The 19,695-nt window shown below is 46.3% G+C and overlaps 1 protein-coding gene across 4 annotated transcripts; it reads right to left on the bottom strand.

Annotated features, from left to right (window-relative positions):
* Positions 1 to 94: 94 nt before the first annotated feature.
* DENND2C (DENN domain containing 2C) lies at positions 95 to 19,655 on the bottom strand. Of its 4 annotated transcripts, XM_042884217.1 has the most exons (20): positions 18,052 to 18,961; positions 14,864 to 14,959; positions 14,010 to 14,758; positions 13,082 to 13,230; positions 12,397 to 12,509; positions 11,837 to 12,004; positions 9,024 to 9,120; positions 8,274 to 8,318; positions 7,573 to 7,760; positions 6,710 to 6,819; positions 6,023 to 6,092; positions 5,581 to 5,658; positions 4,641 to 4,781; positions 4,124 to 4,272; positions 3,550 to 3,727; positions 3,167 to 3,208; positions 2,113 to 2,218; positions 1,067 to 1,306; positions 732 to 818; positions 95 to 267 (listed from the first exon to the last, which is right to left on the bottom strand). In XM_042884217.1, the coding sequence occupies exons 1-20, from the start codon at positions 18,073 to 18,075 to the stop codon at positions 236 to 238; spliced, it is 2,862 nt and encodes a 953-aa protein (XP_042740151.1). In that variant the 5' UTR covers positions 18,076 to 18,961; the 3' UTR covers positions 95 to 235. The 4 variants fall into 4 exon arrangements, with proteins under 4 accessions (XP_042740151.1, XP_042740152.1, XP_042740153.1 ...); XM_042884218.1 differs by lacking the exon at positions 18,052 to 18,961 and adding an exon at positions 19,617 to 19,655 and having other exon boundaries at positions 14,010 to 14,959; XM_042884219.1 differs by lacking the exon at positions 18,052 to 18,961 and adding an exon at positions 19,164 to 19,380 and having other exon boundaries at positions 14,010 to 14,959.
* Positions 19,656 to 19,695: the final 40 nt, after the last annotated feature.

Genomic DNA, 19,695 nt, shown 5'->3' with positions numbered 1-19,695 from the left:
GCCCACCCTCAGACCGAGCGGCGCTTCGCATTGCGCCTGCGCGCACCGCCCGGACCCGCCCCCGCCCCGCCCAGAGAGGAGAGGACACAGGTGGTTGGTTGCGGCACTGGTGCTTGTTATGGCGGCCCGGCGTGGCCGCCTCAGCTGTGGTAGAAGCTGTGAGTCCGGCTCCGGGCAGGGGTTGGTTCTCCACCCGCCTCCTCGCTGCTCTCTGCCGTTCTACGGCAGCGCACGTTCATTTCTTCTGGAGAAATTTCATCTTACTTCCTAGAGGGAAACAAAACAAAAACAAAACAACACATCAGGATTTGGAGACGTATCTTGGTCAGCGGGCCAAGGAGCTTCTGAGAGCAGAAACCCACACAGAAGGACTTCTGTCCTGTGTTGCACGTACTGCCAAGGCCGAAATTGCCAAGTTTGGACAACTTTGGGATTAGACCACTTCCGCATATTTTATCCAAAGTCAAAACTTTTATTTAAAATAAATACCTTACAGTCATATCAAGAAATGGCCTGGGTTGAAAAGGACCACAACGCTCATCCAGTTCCAACCCCCTGCTGTCTGCAGGTCACCAACAGCAGACCAGGCTGCCCAGAGCCACATCCAGCCTGGCCTTGAATGCCTGCAGGGATGGGGCATCCACAGCCTCCTTGGGCGAGGCAAAGGAAAGCAGCATTGTACACAAGGCAAAATATAGGAGGGAAATAAAATAAAAAAGCTGCCTCCTTACCAAGAGTGCGAAGGATTCTGTTCATCCCAGTCGGCTCAGTCTCTGGAATGCTCTCCAGATACTCCAAGGCACGGACCTCAAAAAGACCTACAGAGAGAAAGCAGCACACAGCTGGGTGAGATCCTCCACCTCAGGCATCAACATCGTTGTGTGCAGGACCAAAGCCAGGAGGGAGACAAAGGCATCCTTTGCTTAATGAGATTAACTTTACTGAACACCTAGAAGGCCACAGAGTTATTACATATGCCAACAGGAAAACTTGCTGGGGCAAAAGGCTTTGTAAGAGTTAAAGATATGTGATGTGGAAGTGAGTTTGTAAAACAAGAAAGCCTCACCTTTGACAGCACTCTTACTTAGCTCTCGATCCTGTATGAACCCTGCAAACATCTGCGTCTCCATGAAAAAGTGCAGGAAGTGGCGCACATTGCGTGACGTGTGGGATTTACGGAATGGTTCCCGCTGGAACACTCGCTCTCCTTTCTCTGTAACGTTCATGTGCAGGGAATAGTGACCAACAATCTCCACAAAGAAGTGCACAAAAGCTTCGGAGACCAGGGAGTTTAAAGGCATGTCACCTGTGAAGAAGATAGCAGAGGAGAAATGTCCAAAGTGACTCACATTAGAGGGACACTCCTCTTCTAAAAGAAGAGCAACAGATGCTTTTTCGGCTGGCTTTCTCAGACTATGAAATTTCATATGGGTGTTCAATACCAAAAGAGACTTGGCTCAAGTGTTTAGACTCCTCTCCCATGACAGCTTTCTGCTGAGACAGGTTCCATTTTGAAGCTTTTCCAGCAGTGAAAGCATTCAGAATTTCTTTTCACCCAGTAAAAAACTAATAAGCAGTAAGTTCATAATAGTCTAATTCTTTTAAAGAGTGAGGCAAATCACAAAACACAAACCAAGTGGAAAATTTTCTTACGCTGATGACCATGGAATCACAATTTGTCAATGCCATTCTCTCAGGCAATTCAATACTTTCTAAAATTCTCAAATAATTTATCTGAAAGATTGTGCATCAAGACCAGCAACTTTGAAAATGATGTCAAATTATCCTCTCAAGTACAGAGAATTTACTCTATTCTCCATTTCAGAAAAACTTCCTCTCTACCACCTTCAGGAAAATTACAGAAAACTCAAAGCATGGAAACTGATACACTTGGCCTAAGTAACACCAGAGTTTTCCACACACTGACTGTGAAAAGAGGAACAATTATTAGGACAGCAGATTTCTAATACATTCACATGAAATATGTTATCAGTAAGATCACAGGAAAATAGCTTTATAAAATGTTACTCTGTAAAGCTTATTTCCATTTGCACACTTCTGTGGCAGCACCTTGATAACTGAAGAGGTGTGCTGACTTTTCTACAGATATACCTTGTGTGCAGTTCTGCTCGTGTGACAAGATTTCATTTCGCTCCTCCAAAATTTGGACAAGTGCAGCCTGGAGCTTACGAGGCAGGATTTCTTCTTCATCCGATACCTAAACAGAAAAGTGATCATGAAAGCTTTTTTGTGTTACATCTATTCAACAGAAACTTCTCTGATGAGAAATACTCTTAACACGCCTAGAACAATTAGAGGGAAGTTACTCTGATGTGTTGCATTCCGGTGGAGGCAATATATTTGTCTTGTTGCCACAGAAATGAAAAACACTTGCCCAATGCCTTCTCTCTACAACTAGAATCAATGCATACATTAACACAAAACAACGTATACCAAATCCACTACACAGACTCAGGCTTATCAGAGCAGTGATAAAACACACTAGAACAACAATAGTCTGTTGAGAAAATATGACAAATGTCACTAAATGACATTTTAGTGAGAAAACAATCCTTTAATACCTTTCTCCACTTGCAGGCTGCAATGCAAAATAGAACAGTAAGGCAAGGGAAAAGAGATGCAAATATCCTCCTGAACTAGTAACACTCCACTAAGTTCATAGTGACTTGTCTGGTGATGTAGAAGGCTTTTTCAGCACATTTAGTAAAGTTTGGGGCCAGTAGAGAATCACATGTGAACTGTGACAATTTCTCTCAGACTACCACTCCTGGGAAAACAAACACACCCTAGCTAGATGAGAGAGGGGAAAATCATGTAGAGAATAAGTCCAGAAAGACAGCCAGAATGCAACAGAGAATCCTAGTGGTCCACTTCACATGCTGAACCAAGATCCTCTTTTTAAATCCAGTTCAGCAGCATGCCTGGCTTACAGCGCTCTGTGCTGTTGCTCCTGCAGCCTCAGCCTTTCAACAAGTCTGTTCCCTTCTCTAGTGATAAAAAAGGAATGCAAGATATTTCTTCAGCCACTGGAGTCTACAGATGAAAACAAGTCTTAACTGATTTCTTGCTCACATTTGTGGATCCTATTCTTGGCATGTAACACCACCAAGAGTAACCAGTGCTGTAATCTCACTCTTTCACTCACCTCTTGCAAAAACTTGTCAGCACAAAGATCAACAATCAGAACCTAGGGAAAGACAGACAAAAAATTATTAGCTCTTGTAACTATGTACGTTGCCATGCAGCAGGAAAAAAACAATAACTTCTTAAAATATATAACTTTTCTTTTGTCCCCAGTTTTAGGGGATGTCACACACAAGTTCTGCATGACTTCAGCCTGTCTATAAGAACAGTCAGTATTATTAATCTTTGATAGCAAAGGAATGTGCTGGCATGTATCTTGCAAGTTAAAAACTGTCTCAGAAAGGTTTAAGATGTTACACTAAGACAGAATCCACAGAGATTCTTTCAAAGAAGTCAGCCTAATTCCACTGCAATTGTCCCTCCAGTGTTTTGCCCAGTTCTCACCTCTTCTACAGGCAGGTCTTGGAGCTGTGGTAATGAGCAGGAGAGAATGCCAATTAAGAATGGAGTCGGAGAGCACACAATATCAATCATAGAAGTTGGTAGCACTGGTATGTACGTGTGTTGCCAAGTGAAGGGATAAAGTATTGCAACTGCAGCATGGCCACATTTAGACAGGGTGCTAAAAAGTAAGGGAAGCACAGAAGGGATTGTCAGTGTCTCTTTCAGTGTTCTGCTACAGACATAGGTTAGAAATGCTCTGAGGAAATGTAATTTATGTATGCTGCTTGTGCATCAGAAGAAGCCCCATGCAACCATTTATGAAGTCAGTTATGGGGAGCTAGGAATAGCATCAGCCCAGAGTAAAGAGGTAAAGGAAACATTCCCTTGTCTCCTCTTGAGTAAGCAGCGCACTCCAATTGTTAAGCATGCAAAAGATTTGTGGAGAATCTGCCAAAAGCTTTTAAATCTAATTATTTACAGAAAGTTAGACATGCTCACACATGAAACAGGCCCAAATACAAGAGAAAAAGCAACATGCCTCAGAAAGAACTGGTCACTCAGACTCATTCTTTACCTTAAATTGTCAGCAACAAAGATCACTCTCCTTTCCAGCAGGAGAGAGGCAAAGACCCGTATCATGTGAGAGACACTTAGGCACCTGAACAGGCATTCGAAATCAACGTGTTCAAGTCGAGAATCCGACGGACGGCAGAGTTTCATAACCTGGGAACAGCAGAGATGCAGAGTGCTGGATGGAACAGCCAGATCACAGCATTAGGCTGGATGAGGGAGGACCTGACTGGAAAGCAGAAGTGCTGGATCCTCACAGGTTGAACCCACATCACCTGGACGGACAGTTCAGAGCATCTCAAAGGACTCTCAACCTGCTCTTCCTTTAAAAAAAGCAATGAATCACTTCTATTGTGCAGTTCAACGGGAAGCTGGTTTCTCCGACAACCTCCAGTCAGTTTGGAAATGACCATCAGATCAATGATTTACAGACAGCATCACTCTACAGTGCAGTTTGCAAAACGCCACTTTGCCCCACAGACACCAGTCAACACAGGAAAACCAGTCCTGAATTCAGTTACCTCATTTCCTGCTCCTGGCAGGAAGCTCTTCACAGTAATAGTGCGTCCGGGAGCAGGGAAAGGCGCCTCCATTACACTACGCATAAATGGGTGGACGAGGGCTGGGGACATCTCTCGCCTTTTCTCCACTTCATCTAAAATCTGCAAACAAATCAGACTTTGATTCACTGCATGCTGGTTAGCCCAAAGAAATACAAGCCTATGTTATGTCCCATTCCATAGCTACACGTGAGGGGTCCAACACAGACTCACAGCCCTCCTTCCCCCTTGCCCTGGGGTTCTTGTGTAACCTCTCAAATGTCCGAACAAGCAAATGGTAATATGTAACTGTAAGTAAACTCTCCATTCTCAATTCCATACTGCTTCTACTAGAAGGAAATCTCTTATGTGTTGTAATCAGATACTCTAGTTAGATGGGGAAGAAGGGCAACATCTCATCCAAATCATCTTTCTGAAACACTGTTCTAGTAACTCACTGATCCAATTATTAGAAATCATCACAAATTCGCCCCTGTACTCTTCTGCAGGAACTGCTCTGTATCTGCAAGAGCTTTCTCTAGTGTTTAGTTCCTTATCTATTCTCCTTACTGTGCTAGGAGAAACAAGCTGAGATCTTTCCCTCATTACCTTCTTGCCCACAAAATAAATGATTTTTCATTTCCAAGTCATGAAAGAAGAGGACAAAGGGACACTATTAATATTAACAAGTATTAGGAGCCACTTCCTGACAATAATTTGCTGAATTTTCTGTATAGCAGCTGACAAGTCCCAGCCCTAGTATAATTATTTGCCCGTCAAGTACAAAAGTGGCAAGGAAGCACTACACTGATGGACTACAACTGCTAAGAAAATTCTAGACTGGAGAAAAGCATCCAGCTACTTCTTGGTGCTTGCTGGCTGTCAGACCCATATCACAGATGAATACAGTTTCTCATCTCACCTTGGAGAAGAGGTTGAAGCAGCCCAGGCGGCTGACGATGCAGTACACCTCAGGAAGGCGCTTCCCTTTCCCTTCTGGCTGAAAAGCAACAGGACCAGTTACGCTGAGAGCATGGATGTGAAAAACAAACTAACACACACAGTGTAGTTGATGCACAATATTCCTTCTGCTGCAGTACCCTCGACACTTCTGCCTTGTGGGATTCCTGAGGAATAACCGGCTCCAGGAGCTTTCACACCCAGAATTCACTTTACTGTATTGCCGGGCATTGTTACGCTCCTTCCCTTATGCAATTAAATGACTGGTAACCTCAGCAGCAGCAGCAGCAGCAGCCCAGGAGCTGCCTAACCCACATGGGAAATTACTGCTGATTCATATTCTGCATTTGATTGTGCATTTAACAGTGCTTTCTTTACACTCCACCCAATACACAGATGCTTACCAGGAGCTTCTTGCAGTATCCAAACCAGCGGCTGCCATCCTCACCCGTCAACACAAAAGAAAATGTTTCACTGGGAAACCAAAGAAGAGTCAGGAGTTAAATTCACCATACAGTTCAGACAAGATTGACTAAGTAAAACGTGCTCCATACAGACTATAAGGTATCCTTCTGATCATGCCAAATACCCCCTCTGTAATGAGTAGCCAAACAAAAAACTCATAATAAAGATGATCAGACAGATGCAGTACCTCTGAGCCCACCTCCATATCTCACCTTCCCCCTTCACAGGGCTTAGAGATTCAGCCTTTCCATTTCAATGGATCCAAGTTGAAGGAGGGAAGATTTAGGTTGGATGTTAGGGGGAAGTTCTTTACTAGGAGAGTGGTTAGGCCCTGGAACGGGCTGCCCAGGGAGGTTGTGGATGCCCCGTCCTTGGACGTGTTTAAGGCCAGGTTGGACGGGGTCCTGGGCAACCTGATCTGAATGTGTATGTTTGGTGGCCCTGCTAGGCAGGGGGGTTGGAACTACATGATCCTTGAGGTCCCTTCCAACCCGGGTGATTCTGTGATTCTGTGATTCTTTCCCATTTTTCCTTGCTTTGGCTGCAGTTCCTCAGGTCCAGGAAACTTCTACATATCTAAGGCTTCAGACCCACCTCAGACCCATCTGTACATAGCAAGTCTTTACCTTTTAAGGTCTGATGCAGGAAACCAGTCTTTGGGATCTGGAAAGCAGAATTTGGGAATGACCTTTAGCCTCTCTTCAGTATCCTTTGACTGTCTGAAGCGATGTTCAGGCTGGAGAGGTAACATATATTTAAAGTCACTGAAGTGTGGTGCACAGCTTCAGCATTTAAAAGAAAAGGGGACAGTATCTTCTTGATTATTCGAAGTGCTGAACCACCCGATAGTTAATCTACAAGTATGGGAGAAAGCATTCTCACTAAAACAGATTCCCAGTTCCCTCTTGCAACTTAGCTGCTGACTGGACCTTTTTAAAATTACCCAGCTGGCTGCGGTAGGAACTGAGTAAGATTCAGAGCCATGGCCAAATTCACAGGAGAATGAAGCACCCAAACAACTGTTGTGCCATTAGGCAGCTTGCCTCACTTCTACTCCTAGGAGATCTGAAGACAGGAAAATTCTCAATTCTTAGAAGTGCCCAGAAGAGGCAAAAGGGAAGTTTTCAAATGATAGAGATTTCACTTCAGTATGAAACATCCCTGAGAAGAGCAAAGTTCATTCCGTACAGCTGATATTTTAAGGACTGTATTTTCAGTCAGCACATACATTCAATTCTACCCATTAATTAAGACCTTGCTCTCTTTCTGGCTATAGTCCCTTATTAATTTTGTGAATCCAAAACATGTACATGTCAAACACAACGAAGGTATTTGCACACAAATCCTTATGCTGCTGGACAATAACCTCCCTTAACGAGCTTAGGATAATACTTATAATAATCAGTGGATTACTTCTGACAGCACAGAAAGAATTCTTAGAAATAAACAGCTGCTGTGTTTTATGCAAATGTTTCCATGCCAGTCTTACCTTGCTGGGAAACTGCTGTATGATTTGTGGTGTGTATTTTATCTCAGATGCCCTTTTCTGTAGTGACACTACCACAAACAGCTCAAACAGCTGCTGCTCCTGGAGCTCTATTAAATCTCTCTCCAATGTTTGGTAGTGTGGGTTCCTCTTGGAGGCTGACTGCACCAGTAGCAGGCCCCTATGTCGACCTGAAGAAAGGGACAAATCCAAAACCAGCCTGTGACTTTTACTGCCAGAAACCTATTAGTTACAGAACAAGAACTGTCATCACCTTCATTAAGGGAAAAAGGGGTCGGTGCATCTGACTAATGCCACAGAACTGCTGCATGCTATGGGCTTTGGACTCCTGGGTCCATTTGTCAAGTTCAGAGCAGTTCCAGATAAAGGAGCAATTGCCCTGCAGCAACTCTGCAAATCTCTTTGCTTGATAACTAGCATTCTCCTGCCATGTCTTCCATACATCCCAGAGCAACACTGCTAGTTGCTACCAGATTGTTGGCTTTAAATCTGAAGGATTCAAGAGAAGTGGGTGAAACAGAAGTTGATTTGTCACTGCAACAGCTCCCAGCCTTGGCCACACTAACCCTCAGGTGCTCCCTTTCTCTGTCTCGGCAGAAGCCACAACTTGTCAGCATGGCCATCCCACCAGAATCTTTTGTGTTGTGCTGTGGGGATAGGACCAGCCCTTATGATTCACTCACTTTTTGGCTGGTTTTCCGTATCACTTTCATTTCCACTGGTTTCACCTGAAACACACACAGTTTTCACTTATTAGCCATGCAGAAGGAAGATGGGCAACACCCTAACCTGGGAAAGACAGAGAACTTTAGACTCATCAGATCAACATCACTCAGGTCTGCTCATCTACACTGCTCAAGGCACCAGCAAAGAACAACCACTACTGGCAAATGTGCTACAACAGTGAATTCCAGGAAGTAGAGCTGATTAAGATCCCTGTTTCCAGGATGCAGATCAGAGGCAAAGAGCAACCAAGTGGTTATTTGAAGCTGCTGTAAAAGTTAACAGAATATACTATGAATTGCTGGACAGAATATACTATAAATAGAGATTGTACCACTGCTTGTAGTTTTTAAGTACACAAGAATATCATTGTAGAGGCACAGAAAAGTAGAGCAGTCACAGAGAGTTCTAGTGCCAAGTGGTTTTGTTCTGTTTCTTTGAAAAAGCACTTGGAATCATTACTCCAGCTCTTCAGGTTCAGACTACAGGGGAATCTTCCACCTGTACCAGTGTCAAATCTGTGCAAGTCAAGTGTTCCCAGTCCTACTGGTGCTGAAAGTCCAACAATTCCAGTTGCAAGACATGGGGCTCAGCACTGTTAAGTCAGCCCAGAATGAGCTGCAGGAAGTCTAAGAGTACCCCAGCACATACAGAAATTGTGCCACTCAACAATTCTGTATCAAAGAGAACAGTGCTGGAGAGCTCTGTACCTTTTGTTGGAGGCATTTCCTTCCCAGCAGGACTGAGCAACTTCACCCTTTTCTTCCCACGCTTAGAAACAAAGATCTCCTGTATTTTTAGTACCATCTGAAATCCAAAGCAGAACCAGAGATTAGTAAGGGGGTCCAGAGAACGGACCAACGGACTATAGCCCAACATCTGTCATCTGGGACTACAATACTTGGGAAAAGTTGCTGAATCCCTGCCAGGGACCTGGCTCAGAGACTGCTTGCTAGAATACTTCTAGCAGTTAACTGAGTAACGAATGGGCATAGTTTCTGCTGCACAATTACCATTAGCACAGCCTGAAGTTGACACTAAACCATGTATACATTCTGGAAGTTATATTTTGCTTGTAAGATAGACAGCAGAAGTGGCAAACTGGCTGGCATCAGATCTCAGTCTTCTATTGCAAAGGCCCTTGCAAGAATATCTTATAAACCCTCCAGCTCGAAAGCCTCTGAACTCCACAAGCTCTCAAGTACCCAGATTCTCTCTAAGCCCAGTGAGAAGTAGAACTCCCCCCAGTGTAGTTCACTTTTTATGCTTAGTTTTGGTGGTTTCTGTTGTTGTTAACTGTCAAATAGCTAGAGTAAGTTCTCCAAAACACAGGTTGAGCACAGAGCAAGGCTGCACTAAGTCCTTGTCCCAGGGCAAATTGCCAAAATTAACAGATTAAGTACTTTCATTTTGCACAGGTAATAAAAGACAATGGAACTGAAGTGGTCTATGCTGCAGGCAAACACAGACTCAGTCTGCTGGAAGAAAAACTTTGGAAAACAGCACAGTTCAAAGCAGACTACAGACCTAGAAGAAGTGTCAGCGTTTGGCACTCCATGTCAGCACTGCTAACCTTCACTTCACTGGTCACAGAGGCCTTAAAACCAAACTCATAAAGCTTTCTGTTACTCCTGTCATAGGCCTCTCTGCACTGTTACCCTCATTTGCAGGTATACAGTGCTGCAGGCAGCTCCCTGATTCTGCACGTCAGAGACTGCTATCACTTCACTGTGAAGGATTTACTTTAAATGCAAACAGCAGATCAAGTTCATTCTTGTCTCCAGTTAAGAATTCATTAAATGCTCCTACTGGATGTAGCAGGGTGTGCCCAGCCATTTGTCACCACAAAAACTGCATAAAAAGGAAGATACTCAGAGAGAGAACCTGTTTTTCAGCTCAAGCCTTTATCCCCAGTTCAGCAAACTATAATTAGCTCTTCTCCTTTTCAAATGTCCTCACACATGTTGTCTCCTGGTGTTCTGCTTTAGACTAATACGTCCTAAAAATGAGGCTGAAAGGAAGAAAACAGACCTCAGGAGGTGGTGCTTCCCTTGCAAAATCTGCCTTCTTTTCCCTCTACCATCCAGCATTATTGAGAAGTTTTCAATTTCTGTTCTCATTTTTGCACAGTTGAGTCACCAGTGGAAGATACTGGGTGTGTTTAAGGCTTCTTATGTGCTTCTTGAGCAATAACGTTTTTTCTTCTTAGACTAAAACCCTTTTCTCAATCTCTTGAGTAATCTTGGCTCAGTTCCCTAGGAGCAGCGTGCTTCCTGCATGAAAATTATTACCAGATTTTTGGAGTAGGTTTGCTTTAGGAAACATTACACTTTCCTCCTCCAAAAGAAAGATATCCTCCACAGCATTTTTACAATCTTTCCAGTATCAACAATTTTCCAAGCCTGTACTTTGTTTAAAAAAAAACACAAAAACAGAGCACATTCAAATGTTCCTTGATATTCCAAAACACTTAACGTGTGAAAAGCATTTTGCAGATGTCCAATTATACTTCACAGGCCTCTGCAAATTGTTCAAATTGAGCACATGTTCTGAAGAAATAATGATCTGCAGCAGTTAATGATTTTATCATGGCAAAAGCAAGTTGTTGTCAACACTACAACTGGAATCGGAGTCCTGCACACCATGTGCCACACATACAGCACACAGTGGTAGCTGCAGCTGTCCTTCCATAGCACATGCTTCAAAGTGTTAACTAATGCCAGCATTTAGAAAGTTTCCAAGCACGTCAAGTGAGAATCAGAATGAATCCTGTAGTGCAAAACTGAATTACAGGCCTCTCTCACTAATCAGAAGTGTATCAGTATTTTGCACACAGGCAGAAAGGAACAACCAGAAGCAGCAAAGGGGAGAACTGTAGGAAGGCTATGGGAAATGGGCTTATCCCAGTGAGGTGCAGCTCACCTTTGGAATATGGCAACAGCTGCAAAAGCGTGTTCCCAAAGTCAAGAACCACAAGCCAGAAGGTCAAGTAAGCAAGTGCCCAGCCTTCTCACAGCCCCATGCTGTCAGCCATTAACAGCTCAGTCCCTGCAGTGAGAACACAGGGCTCAGCCTAAGAAGCCCCCAGGAGAAACGCATGCACAAACAGAATAGTACAGGGCTGACCCTTCAGCTTACAAAGAGCTTCCTTGCCTTCCTGCATTGCATTCAGTATAAAACATCAACGTACTTTGTGGAAAGAGGCTTTGCTGACTAGGAACACTAGGAACAGCTGGTATCCACAGATAGAGCTGGTATCCATTTGACCTATTGCCCCATTTGCAGATTATTCATAAACAAAATTACTACTTGGCCCACCCAGAACTGGCTCTCTGTTCTTCCATTTCCCAATACTTGCCCTACTCCTTGGAGGAAAATGGTTCAAGAGAAGTATTTGTCCACACACACAGCAGTGCTAAGCAACATCTACCTGCCAGACATATGAAGCACTTAGAGGTGCTGGACAAAGAAGCAAGGATTTGAAATACCATGCAAGAAGAAATGTTTCATGCTTAAATCTCACCCAGGGCAAGTTCTTTCTCCTGCTAGTAGCCTCTACTGCTCGGAACAGCTTCCAGTCGGTCAATGTGACAGGCAAGGTCGTGTCCTTCACAATTTTCCCTTGCAAACTTGTCAGGGAAGGCTTTAACTCAAAAGTCTTGCGACTGAGGAAGGAAGGTTTTGGAGGAAGCTAGAAAATAGAATCAGAAGGGATGGCTAAGCATGGGATAAAGCTTTGGTCCAAGTTCAGAGGTAAAAAAGTCAGATTATGATTGATAGATTTCCTGCAACTTCCTGCACTCCAAAGCTTTCTCTCCCACCCCCATCCTGTGATTCAAGTGATACATTCAAGTATCACATCTAAGCACTCTTGATTCTATTCTTCCTTAATAGTTTTATGAACAGTCATTGCCACGGCTGTTTATTACCACTTATATTCATAACGAGCAATAAAAATAAAAGGAAAATAAAAGGAAAAACAGTGACATAGCACTGACAAACTAGGGTAGAGGAGGAACACAAAACGGCCCTTGTAAAGATGACTCTTTGTAAACACACGCTGGTTGAATCCCCTCACCCTACCTTTGGAGCTCTATTGGTGCTTTGGGAAGGTGGTAATTTCCAAACAGATGGGACCTTCCATAGGGGTAAAGGCAGCACTCTGATATCTTCATAGGGGTTCTCTTTTTCAGGACCTGGAAGAAGCATTGAATGGGGGATTTACAGAAGAAGCTAAACTTCTGAATGCTTGCAAGGCAAATAAGCAAGGAAAGTCTGTGCAGTTGTCTGCCAAGGTTGAACAGAGTCTGAAGAGACACCAGTTTAAGGACGGATTAGGCTTCTACCACTTAGAGGTCCACCTAATCCATTACCATAAAAGTGGCAAGCAACATGGATCAGAAAAGTAAAACATTTCTACCACTATGGAGAAAGTAGCTCAACTGCAAAGCAGTTAGTTTGGTCAGTACCCGCACAATATCACTGCAGTACTCAAGCAGGGGATGTGAAGAGCTAATAAAGAAATCAGTTTAGCACAGGTGAATTCTAGCAGCCTCCCATGACATCTGAAACCAGATGCAGACAGCTATCCTGCATGGTTATTCACAAACAGATAATTATTAATACCAACGAAGAACTCAGATGGGGAAGACCATAAAAATCACAGAACTGGTCAGGTCCTCAATGCATTCTCATCTTCATTCCTCCCTCCCAAGCAGTTTAGCTACCCCTAAACAACGTGAGTGTACCCCCAAGAACAGGCACATACAGATAATGTCCTCATAGATGTTGTCTTCTGACTGTGTGTAGATGAGCCTGGCTCCTGCAGTGCCATCTGCTTCTTCTTGAAGTTTACGGGACCTGGTGGCAGACACCCAGTTGCGGAAGCCCTGAATGTCCTCAAACTCAAAGGATTTCCTAGAGGAAAACCAGCATAACATCATCTAAAGACAACATCATGTACAAAGGCCATTGAGTTGTACTATCCAGCTCACACGGACTTAATGAATTAAGCAGTTTTCTACAGGACCTCTCCTCTACTGTTCTTGCTAAAGGAACCTTTGGGAGTTGGCGTTTTCATATATTTGGCCTCCAACCCAAAATAATGACATAGAGGTCACAAAGGAGCTGACTGCGATTTAATCCATCATCACAAAACTTATGGGGCTTGCTGCACACCTTGCCACTGTGAAAAAAGGATTTAGGAGTCCAAGTCACATCTCCATTCATTGTGTTTACACTCATCTCTAGCACAGCTGCCCTAAACAGCTGCTAGAGGGGCACCTGACAGCCTCCAACTCCAAGACAATAAATAACAATTCTCCAGCAGAACAATTTTTCACTCAGAGGAAAATTTGAACATTTAGCAGCAGTACTGCCACAAGAGAAGGCTACTCTGTAATCCACAAGTTGCAACTGAGAACAAGCTCTCCCTGGGGTCAGCAAATTGTCACTCATGTTTCAAAGTGTGGGATTGATAAATGTTTGGGGCTTTGAGCATTTAAAAGATTATCAGCAGCAAAAGCAATGTGTACAGAATGTTAGAAAGGTGGTACTTTCATCCAGAAATATTGTCTCCTCATCAACAATACTGACCATCATCTCCACAAGGACATCATGGCAAGCAAGCTGTTTAGACCCACGCAGAATCTGATTTAATGGAATGAGTTTCATAGATGACAGATGAACCAACATACCTCTGGATTCTTCCTCGGATCCTTCTGCTGACTGTTCTCTTCTCCAGATTGTTAGAAAACGAAACCAGATCTCCTCCACGTCTCTTTTCCAGGGGAGCTTCCTTGGTAGCACTGGCATCGCTGCAGCTGCTGGCACAGTTTTCTGCAAGATAGCGGAAAGTCCTACGGGGCTTGGGTGGCGGGACTGCAGCCAACTTCTTCTCTTGCTCCACAGCCTCCAAGTAAGAGTTTTTCACATTCCTCTCTGCCCCGCAGAACAATTCCACTCCTTCGGCTTTCCGTTCTCTTTCTGTGAAGCCACAATTCCCCCACTTCTTCTGAAGGTCCACAGGAACTGGCAGGGCTGTGCTAGGGTCTACTTTCCTCCAAAGCCCTTGCAAAGTGTAGAAGTTGCCTGGGGGCAATGCCTCCCCTGGGTCTGGGAAACCTGCTTGCCATTTCCCATTCTCCTTGGCCTGGGGAGCATGGCTGCACGCACAGGACTCGAGGTCACCACAGTCAGCAGTTTGCAAGCAACTCCTTGCATTTTCCCTGAAGTCCAAACCCAAGTTCTTTGGATCTTTAGACCCAGCCTTTCTGCCCTTCTGTGTATCTTCAGGCTTCACTTTGGACAGAACATTGCAGCCTGGATCATATTTTACTCCAAAATCATTCAACTGCTGTTTCTCCTTGCTGGAGCACCCTTGTGTTCTCCCTTCCCACTGGGAGATCTTCTGTTTGATGTTGCGGCAGTGGCTCCGAGAGAGGGTCTGCACAGCAGAGCGGGAGAAGCTACTGTCACCTGTCTCTGTTGGGTGCATGGCAAGTGCCAACGTGCTTACAAACACCCCATCTCCAGTTTTGCCCAGTTTCACCTGTGTCTTGCATGCATCAAGCTGGCAGGAGACTCCAAAGCATCCAGGGGCATCCAAGAGCCCCTGAGTCCTGCAAGAACTGCCTCCTAGTGCAACCTGAGGACAGAAAAAAAGAGAACCATCAGCTGCATTCCAACCATACACAACACCAGGAGTTTCCAGCTGTACTTTGGCAACTGCTGAAGAACATTCCTCCCCAAACCACACACTCAAGACTGCCTTTCTTAGTGCACTCTTCACAAAGCCTGCTGCTGCTGAATATATCTGGGAGGGCTAACAAAAGGAACTAGAGGTCTCACTGGGTTAAAAAAACAAATAAAACATTGCAACGGGAATAAAACGCTGCCAGGGATCCCCAAGGCCCAAACTCAAGGAAATTACTTGGTGGCACTGAAACACAACACCATGTCCTGTCTCAGCAGAACTCCCAGCCAGCTCCTCTGCAGCATACTTGTACTGATGCAGGCCAAACAGGAGCGTTCTGTTTCTCTGATGCTCAGCACTGCTCAAAGCACCTCAGGCAGCCCACAGTGCTGCTGCAGCAGCACATCTCCGCTGGAGCTCTCTAACACTGCAAGATACAAGACACCATGCCAGCTCTATTGACAGACAACCACATCTACCTCTCCAGCATCAGCAGTAGCAGGACAGCTGCTGCTTCACACAGGCAGATTTGCATGGCTGTGTTGACTGGAGAAGAGCTCAACAGCACAAGTGAAAACTTGTTTGATGTTCTGCGTGTCAATACCTGATCTAACTTTGCCAGCAGAGAAACTGGAGGGCAGTGGCTGGCAGTCAGGGGAATTTTTAGGAAGACAACAACAGGAGTCAAAAAGCAGAGAAAACTGGTGAATTGGGAAAAAGAGAGCTGTATTTAGATCAGCAGAGAAGGAACACCAAAGAAATGATGTGATTTCTCCAGCAGGGTCCTGCAGCAAGAAAGGCAAGTGAAACTGCCACCTTACCACCAGGGAGAAGTGGGTTTGCTGCAGAGATCCAGCACCAACAAATCTGTCACATAGCTCCAGCTGGCCTTCCACACTTTGTACCAAAGCAGTGTTGCTTGCTGTGGCAAAAAGGTCACTGCTGCCTGTCTTCAGAGAGAACAACATAGGTTCCTGAAGACAAGTATTTTTTATCATATTGTCCCAGACAGTTGCGAATAATCCTCCCAATTATCACTGAGAGAGTTTTAAACTAGAAGAGGGGAGATTGAGGTTAGATGTGAGGAGGAAATTCTTAACTCAGAGGGCGGTGAGACCCTGCCACAGGCTGGCCGGAGAAGCTGGAGGTGCCCCGTACCTGGAGGAGCTCAAGGTCAGGCAGGATGAGGCCCTGAGCAGCACGAGCTGGTGGAAGGGAACTGGCCCGCGATGGAGTGGGGCTTGGGGGGCTCTGGGATCCCTTCCAACTCAACCATTCTGTGGTTCTATGATTAATGAATGGGCTAAATTTAGACTACACGAGTAAGCAACTGAGCTGAAGATATATGCTGCACCATCAGCCCTCTGCCCCCTATCAGCACTCTGCCATACCCTCAATGAGCTCATACTGGCACCCCTCCTGACCATCACCATACCCTGTCTCCAAAGCAGTGCAGGCAAGCTGCTCCTGTGCACACAGCACTGCCAACTGCAGCACAGCACAGCAAAGCACAGCACACACTCCCTCCTCACCAGCAGCAAGGAGCAGGCAGGGGACCAGCAAACTAACGGGGGCTGTCGATCCCATCACACGGGAGCAGGAAAAGAACAGAACAAGCCTAGGAATTACACACAACTGTTAATAAAACGGAAACCACTCCTACAGTCCCATCATTCCTGATTCCTTTGGCTGGGGTACTGCTGTGCTACCACACCCCACGGTGAGACCCTAGGCCAGGCTGCTCCTCTGCTGCTCACAGGCAGCCCCAGGCCTTTGCCTTCTCCTATAAATAGGGCATTGTTTCTAAAACATCCTGAGCCAGAGCAGATCCATCCTTCCTCAATCCCTGTCTGCACAGCCCTGATTAGCAGACAGCAACTTTCCTCTTCCCTGCACCATTGGAACTACGAGAAAAACAGTGCTCTGGGCTGCTCCCAAGGACCTAAAAGCACAGGCTAGCCAGCATGCACGGTATCCAATGGGAAAAGCCAGACTAGAAGATTTGGGAACAGAGCCACGTTGTTCTGAGTGCAGCAGCAAAGGTCTACCTAAGGTATGTCACTGACCTTTGCATTATCACATACAGGTAGAAACACGTGATTCCTTGTTCATCTTAAATGAAGGCAACAGAACACAAGTTCAAAGCACCTCACTCTCTCCTGCTAAGTGCTGCTCCACCAGCCATGGTGTTGAACTGCCTTCCAAAATAACCCATCCTCCAAGGAGAAGAATGTAGCTCTTCACCTGCACAGGCTTGCCAGGCAGCCAGCTGCTATCAGCATACAGGCATTCAATCTAAACTCATTACATGAACCAGGGCCAGCAGTAAAAGCTGATATTTAGTGAGGAAAGAGGAGTCTGGAGTGGTCTGACCCATGCCTGATAGCACCAGACACAGCCTGAGACAGGCCAGTGCGTAGCTCAGAGAGACACACACCAGTCAGAGCTCACCTGAGCCAGGCAGCCAGCACTTGTACATCAGGGACCACCCCACATTCTTTTCACAGATTAACCTGACTTTCAGTGACTGCTTCTGTCTCCATGCCTCCTTCCAAACGCCTTCAGCAGCACCAATACGCTTTCCAGTACTTCCACAAAAGCCAAATCTATCATCCCTATAGCATTAGTACTTACAGCTGCATAGCATAGCCAAAAATACTGAATTAATTCACTGGAAGCAACAGCCACAAGCAAGTATGGCAAAAACAGCACGCATCTCTCCCCATAAGAGAGACAGCATGGAACTAAGAGGGACAAAACAAGTTTACCCAAAGCAGACAAACGAGGCACATTCACAACACACAACAGGTAGCCTTTAGTCCTCTCCCAATTCTGAAAGCAGAGAGCATAATAAGCGCTTTCTATACAGTTTCAAGGCAGCTCAGTTTCTTGAAAAAAAAAAAACTGAAGGAAAGAACTGTTGCCGGTACTGTTTAAGAATAAAGCTGAGATCAAGCCCACCCACTGTGGGTCCCTACAACGCCCCTCAACAAATCATGCTGGCAGCTAAATAGCTAAACAAAGACACCAGCACACGACCTTACCTTATCCTGCTGTACAACAGGCATGAGAACAAGCAAATCAACAATCTGGCAAGCCCATGCAGTTCTGAAGCAATCTTTTGCTCCTTTTACGAGCCACGTGGTTCTAAGACACCTAAGAAATGACAGAACTCCTTGCCATTAAGCCTCCTCTGTTGGTAGCCCAATACAAGGCAGCTTCTGGTCTTGGGAAGGCTAGGGAAGCTGTCCTAAAAGGATGAGGGGACAGCCAGTGCAGCAGGAAGGACTCCCAGAGCTTTCAGCTACTCTCATTCTGTTCAGCTCCACAACAGACCTGAACTTTTTCTGAACAAAAATGTGTCATTCAGATGGCTGAAAGACATGGGCAGAACCAGACAAGCAGATTTTATATCAAAACAAGTAATGCTTCAGGAATGTGGTGTGCTTAGTCATTTCCATTTCCATCCAAAGCAACTCTGATGATTAACTCATTCAAAGCTTCTGCTTCATGATGTGGAACGGAGTCCCACCTGACCCCATACCTGGCTATAGAACTGATGGCAAAAGTATATGGCAAAAAGGTTAAGTCTGACTTTGTGGGTCCTGCAACTTTTGTAGGGATGAGGAAGATTTGACTCTTTCTTAAGGGATGAAATTCCACTTCCTGAGCTCCTCAGACACACTCTGCACTTGCCTTTTCCCTGAGCACCAGAATCTGCAGCCACAGACATTTTGTGGGACAGCTTACCCAGGTGTCTTTCAGGGTCTCTTTCCTTGCCCATCACACCCTCCCCCAGCAGTTTTTATTGTCTGCATGCTCAGACAGCGGGCAATTCCCCGCAGGCCTGAAGGGACAGGACTAAAGCGAGATGGGGAGAAACACCAGAATCCCGGACAAACCGCTGTCGCCGCTGCAGCAATCGCTGTCTGACGCCTTTCCCTCACCCCCACGACTCCCGCACCCCCTCTATCCCCGCAAGGACAGCACACGGGATCGCTCGGCAGCTCCTCTCCTCCACACAGCGATGTCCGCGCCTGCCCTTCGGCCGCCGGAATGGGCGGCAGCGAGCGCGCACGGCCGTAAGCGGGGGTCCTGCGGGGCCGCCTGGCCGCGGCTGTCAGCAGTCCTCAACGCAACGAAGGAGCACGAATACCTAACGCTCCTGAAGAACCGGTCCGCTAGCGAAGAGTTACGGAGACTTTGCGAGGGGCAGCGGTAAAACGCGGCCGGTGACTCCTGCGGCAGCGCGGTGCTGCGGCGGACATCGCCTCCTCCCGGGGTTCATTCGCTCGTCCCCACCCCCCACAGCCAGCGCTCTCCTCCACTGCGCGGGGATGCGCGGACCCTCCGGGACCCGAAGGTCGCGGCTCGGGGCGCGCCGTGTCCGGCAGCACCGCGCACCGCGGCGCAGAGCAGCAGCACGACGTTCGCAGAGCCGGTGCTCTCCCGTGGCAGCGCCTCCCGCGTCGATCCGAGGCAGGCAGCCCGCGGCCTCGCACGAAGCCCGACCCCCACCCCCGTTCCGCACAGGAGTCCCGTCCGCCGCCCCGCCCCCCCAGCGGCCCCCACCTCCCCGCGGCGCTCCTCCGCCGCTACCCGCGCTCACCCCCGCCCGGCCCCGCTCGCGGGGCGCTCCCGGCGCACGCTCAGCTCCCGCCCTCCGCGCCGCACGGCCGGTCCTCCCC

The sequence above is a fragment of the Lagopus leucura genome, unplaced genomic scaffold, assembly GCF_019238085.1.
Source record: "Lagopus leucura isolate 7727_CA_CO unplaced genomic scaffold, USGS_WTPT01 Super-Scaffold_100043, whole genome shotgun sequence".
NCBI lineage: Eukaryota > Metazoa > Chordata > Aves > Galliformes > Phasianidae > Lagopus > Lagopus leucura.
The sequence above is the reverse complement of the archived record's forward strand: the minus strand, read 5'-3'. Positions and strand labels throughout refer to the sequence as shown.

What these genes read in the sequence shown, in the direction of transcription:
- DENND2C (XM_042884216.1), bottom strand. Translation starts at nt 18,075, where the DNA reads ATGCCTGTTGTACAGCAGGATAAG. An exon ending in CCTGCATCAGACCTTAAAAG is followed by an intron (nt 6,093 to 6,709) that starts GTAAAGACTTGC and finishes TTGGTTTCCCAG; the next exon opens with TGAAACATTTTCTTTTGTGT. An exon ending in CTGACAAGTTTTTGCAAGAG is followed by an intron (nt 2,219 to 3,166) that starts GTGAGTGAAAGA and finishes TTTTCTGTTTAG; the next exon opens with GTATCGGATGAAGAAGAAAT.